We start from the raw sequence: 3,411 nt of genomic DNA, 5'->3' as shown, positions 1-3,411 counted from the left end.
TCCAGCTCCCCGGTCAGCGCCGCGTCCAGCAGCAGCACCAGCGGGTTGAGACGCGCGCGGCGGGCCTTGCGCGGAGAGCCCGCCTTCCGCAGCACCGAGCGCATCTCCTGGGCGACAGAGTGGGGGGCTTCAGTGACCTCCAAAGATTGGGAAGGAAATGCTCAAAACCTAAGTCAGGGTTCTCTCTGAGTGCTGCGACTTGGGCCTCTTTTTAAAAAAAATATATTTTTATTGATTTCAGAGAGGAAGGGAGAGGGAGAGAGATAGAAACATCAATGATGAGAATCATCCATCAGCTGCCTCCTGCACGCCCCCCATTGAGGATGGAGCCAGGAACCTAGGCATGTGCCCTGCCCAGAATCCACCCGTGACCCCCTGGTTCATCAGTTGATGCTCAACTACTGAGCCACGCGGGCCTGACACGGATTTTGGCCTCTTTAGTCTTATCGATTTCCTTAAGTTTCAGTGGTGTTTGGGTATTCCTTTCTGGTAGAAATATTCATTTAAAATATAAACCTGTATAACAACATATTAGTGCACTAATCTGTGACTTTATGATTCAAAATGACAAGTCTTTTAATTTTCAGGTTTAGGGACTTTAAGAATCAGAAATTAGCCCTGGCCCACATGGCTCAGTTGGTTGGAGCAGCCATCCAATACACCTCAGGTTTGATTCCTGGTCAGGGCACACATCCAGGTTGTGGGTTTGGTCCCCCATGGGGGGCACTTATGGGAGGCAACTTACCAGTGTTTCTCTCTCACGTTAATTTTTTTTATCTCTCTCTCTCTCTCTCCCTCTTTTTCCTCCCTCCCTTTCTCCCTCTAAAATCAATTTTTAAAAAAAGAATCAGCAACTATGCACCTGAAACCTGTATAATTCTGTTAACCTGCGTCACTCCAATACATTTAATAACAAGGGAAAATCAGTAACGAACAGGGTCTGTGTTACTTGTTAATTCTGAAATCCCATTCTTCAAACCTTCAATGCTCTAAGAGTCTGGAATTGTGACTGTGATTCCAGGACTGAATTACTGAATTCTGTGAGTCTTCAAGTTTCTCTGTGGCCAGGATTTTGTGATTCTACAATGAGGCAACTGGGCCATCATACATTCATGATGTTAAGATCCTAAGCCTGAACAGTTCTTGGCTCCACACTCAGGAGGGCCTGGGAGAAGGCATTTTGAGGTGCCCCCACTTCTTGGGGAATTGTGCCCCTCCATCTCCCCACACTGAGCGATCAGGACTGTTTTACGTGACCACACCCCCCAATCCCAGCCAAGATGCAAAGACTAGACAAGATCAGCAGGAGGCCATCCCCTGGCCAAATAATAGCAGTAATAGAAGTTAACAGGCAAGTGCCAGGCACTCTTCTAAGCAATATGTTAATATATTTTATCCTCATAGCAACCCTGATTATTCTCATCCCCATTTTACAGAAGAGAAGACTGAAGCCCAGAGAGGCTACGTGTCTTGCCTAAGGTTGCACAGCGGGTTAGTGCTGTGGAGCCGGTATTTGACACTTAACCACAACAGCCACAGCCTCAGAAACCAGGGACTTGCTCTTGGAAATCTGAATGGAAGAAGCTCCCAGTAGAGTTGAGAGGACTCCATGGGCTTGAACTAAGAAGCCATTTTGAGTCAGGGCTGGCTGGGCCATTTCTAGTCATGGGCTTGCTGAGGTATAAGAGGAGCGAAGGCAGACACACAGCCCGTGTGATAAAGTGCCTTGCTTCAGACAGGCTTTTCAAGGCCCAGAATAAAACCTCTGTCTGCCAAGACACGGTCATTCCCAGGTTAGAAGACTCCACAATTCCTAGCCCTGGCCAGGTAGAGTGCCATCCCAATATGCCATGGTTTCAGGTTCAATTGATGGTCAGGGAACATATCAGAATCAACCAAGGCCCTAGCCGGTTCGGCTCAGAGGATAGAGCGTCAGCCCGTGAAAGTTCCCAGGTTCGATTCCAGTCAAGGGCATATGCCTGGGTTGGGGGCTCGATCCCCAGTAGGGGGTGTGCAGGAAGCAGCCAATCAATGATTCTCTCTCATCATTGATGTTTCTATTTCTCTCTCCCTTTCCCTTCCTCTCTGAAATCAATAAAAATATCTTAACAATAATAAACAAACAAACTTGACAGGCCTCTTTAAAAAAAAAAGAATCAACCAAGGAATGCATTAATAGGTGGAACAACAAATCAATGTTTCTCTCTAAAATCAATTAAAAAAACCCCACCACAAACAAAACTCCAGGATTCCTGGAGGATGCCCTGGCGTGGGCGGGGTGTATTGGAGAGGAACAGGGAGTCTGGGTGGCCAGGACATTTGGTTGTTGCTCCATGTGTTCTTCCTTTCTTTTGAACACGGGCACACTAGATTAAAAACTACATTTCCCAGCCTCCCTTGTAGCTGGGTTCCTAGCCAATGGGATGCGGCAGACGTGATGGGCGCAATTCCCAAGGTCTGTTCTAAAGGGGAAGGGGCACCTCGCAGGTGCTAATATACCTCATTTTCCTCCTGTATTACTCACCATGCTCTGCAGCTGCTCTGGTGGGCTGCTCTGGGGCGGGGCCGGGGGTGGTATGGGAGCTGGTGGGGCAGGAGCCGGGGGTCCCGCCCTGGCCTCAGGTCCCTCAGAGATGGAGGACAGCTCGGGCTCAGGCGCCCCGGGCCCACCATGACGATGGAAGAGGCGGCTGATGATCTGCTGGTACTGCTTCTTGTGGGTGGGGGGCAGGGCTACGGCAGGGCTCTGTTCCATGGAACCCCTTCGTTTGAGGGGACGAGGAATCTCCGCCAGCACCCGTGCCACCTCCTCCAGCTCGGGCACCGACTGTGCCTCTGGTGGCAGCGCTGGCTGCAGCCGCGTGGGGCTGAGGGGCCGAGTGACAGTGCCTTCATCTGCGTCGCCAGCCTCCAGCACTGGTGCCAGCAGCCCCTCCAGCTCTGGTTCAGGCTCCAGCTCTGCAGGGGCTTTGGGGGCGCCTAGAAGGAACGGGGGCAAATCAGAGGGGTTCTCAGGAGGCCCCCAAGACTCCCTCCCCACAACCCCCAAAACCTGCAAGCAGCACCCGATCTGCTGTGTGGCCTCAGGGCAGTTCCTTGATCTCTGGGCTGCCTGTTCCCTGGGCTGTCATGCCATTTCCCCTTTATCAAGCACTTAGCATGTAGCTGGTGCTGTACATGCCTGCCTTGCTGAACTCTCACCTCACCATCCTGTGAGGTAGACATGTCTATCACCTCCTTATCACAGAAGGGAAACTCAGTCTCAGAGACGGCAAATCAGTCGCCCAGTGACAAAAAAAATTGGGTTGTGACCTCAGTTCTATCTGACTCCGTACTCCTACCATCACGATAGACGTGAAGTTCTAAGCATCTAAGTATTTCTTCTTCTATCTAGCATGTCAGGAGAAAACA

General features: G+C 50.7%; 1 protein-coding gene across 1 annotated transcript in view; it reads right to left on the bottom strand.

Annotated features, from left to right (window-relative positions):
- PPP1R13L (protein phosphatase 1 regulatory subunit 13 like) overlaps positions 1-3,411 on the bottom strand; it is a 9,527-nt gene that overhangs the window by 3,564 nt on the left and 2,552 nt on the right. The window contains exons 5-6 of the mRNA XM_015561193.1: positions 2,525-2,979; positions 7-107 (exon numbers count right to left, since the gene is read on the bottom strand). Of these exons, the coding sequence (XP_015416679.1) occupies positions 7-107; positions 2,525-2,979 (556 nt within the window). The remainder of the gene's footprint in view (positions 1-6; positions 108-2,524; positions 2,980-3,411) is intronic.

This window comes from Myotis davidii, unplaced genomic scaffold, assembly GCF_000327345.1.
Source record: "Myotis davidii unplaced genomic scaffold, ASM32734v1 scaffold796, whole genome shotgun sequence".
Taxonomy (NCBI): domain Eukaryota; kingdom Metazoa; phylum Chordata; class Mammalia; order Chiroptera; family Vespertilionidae; genus Myotis; species Myotis davidii.
This window is presented reverse-complemented; position numbering and strand designations above follow the sequence as displayed.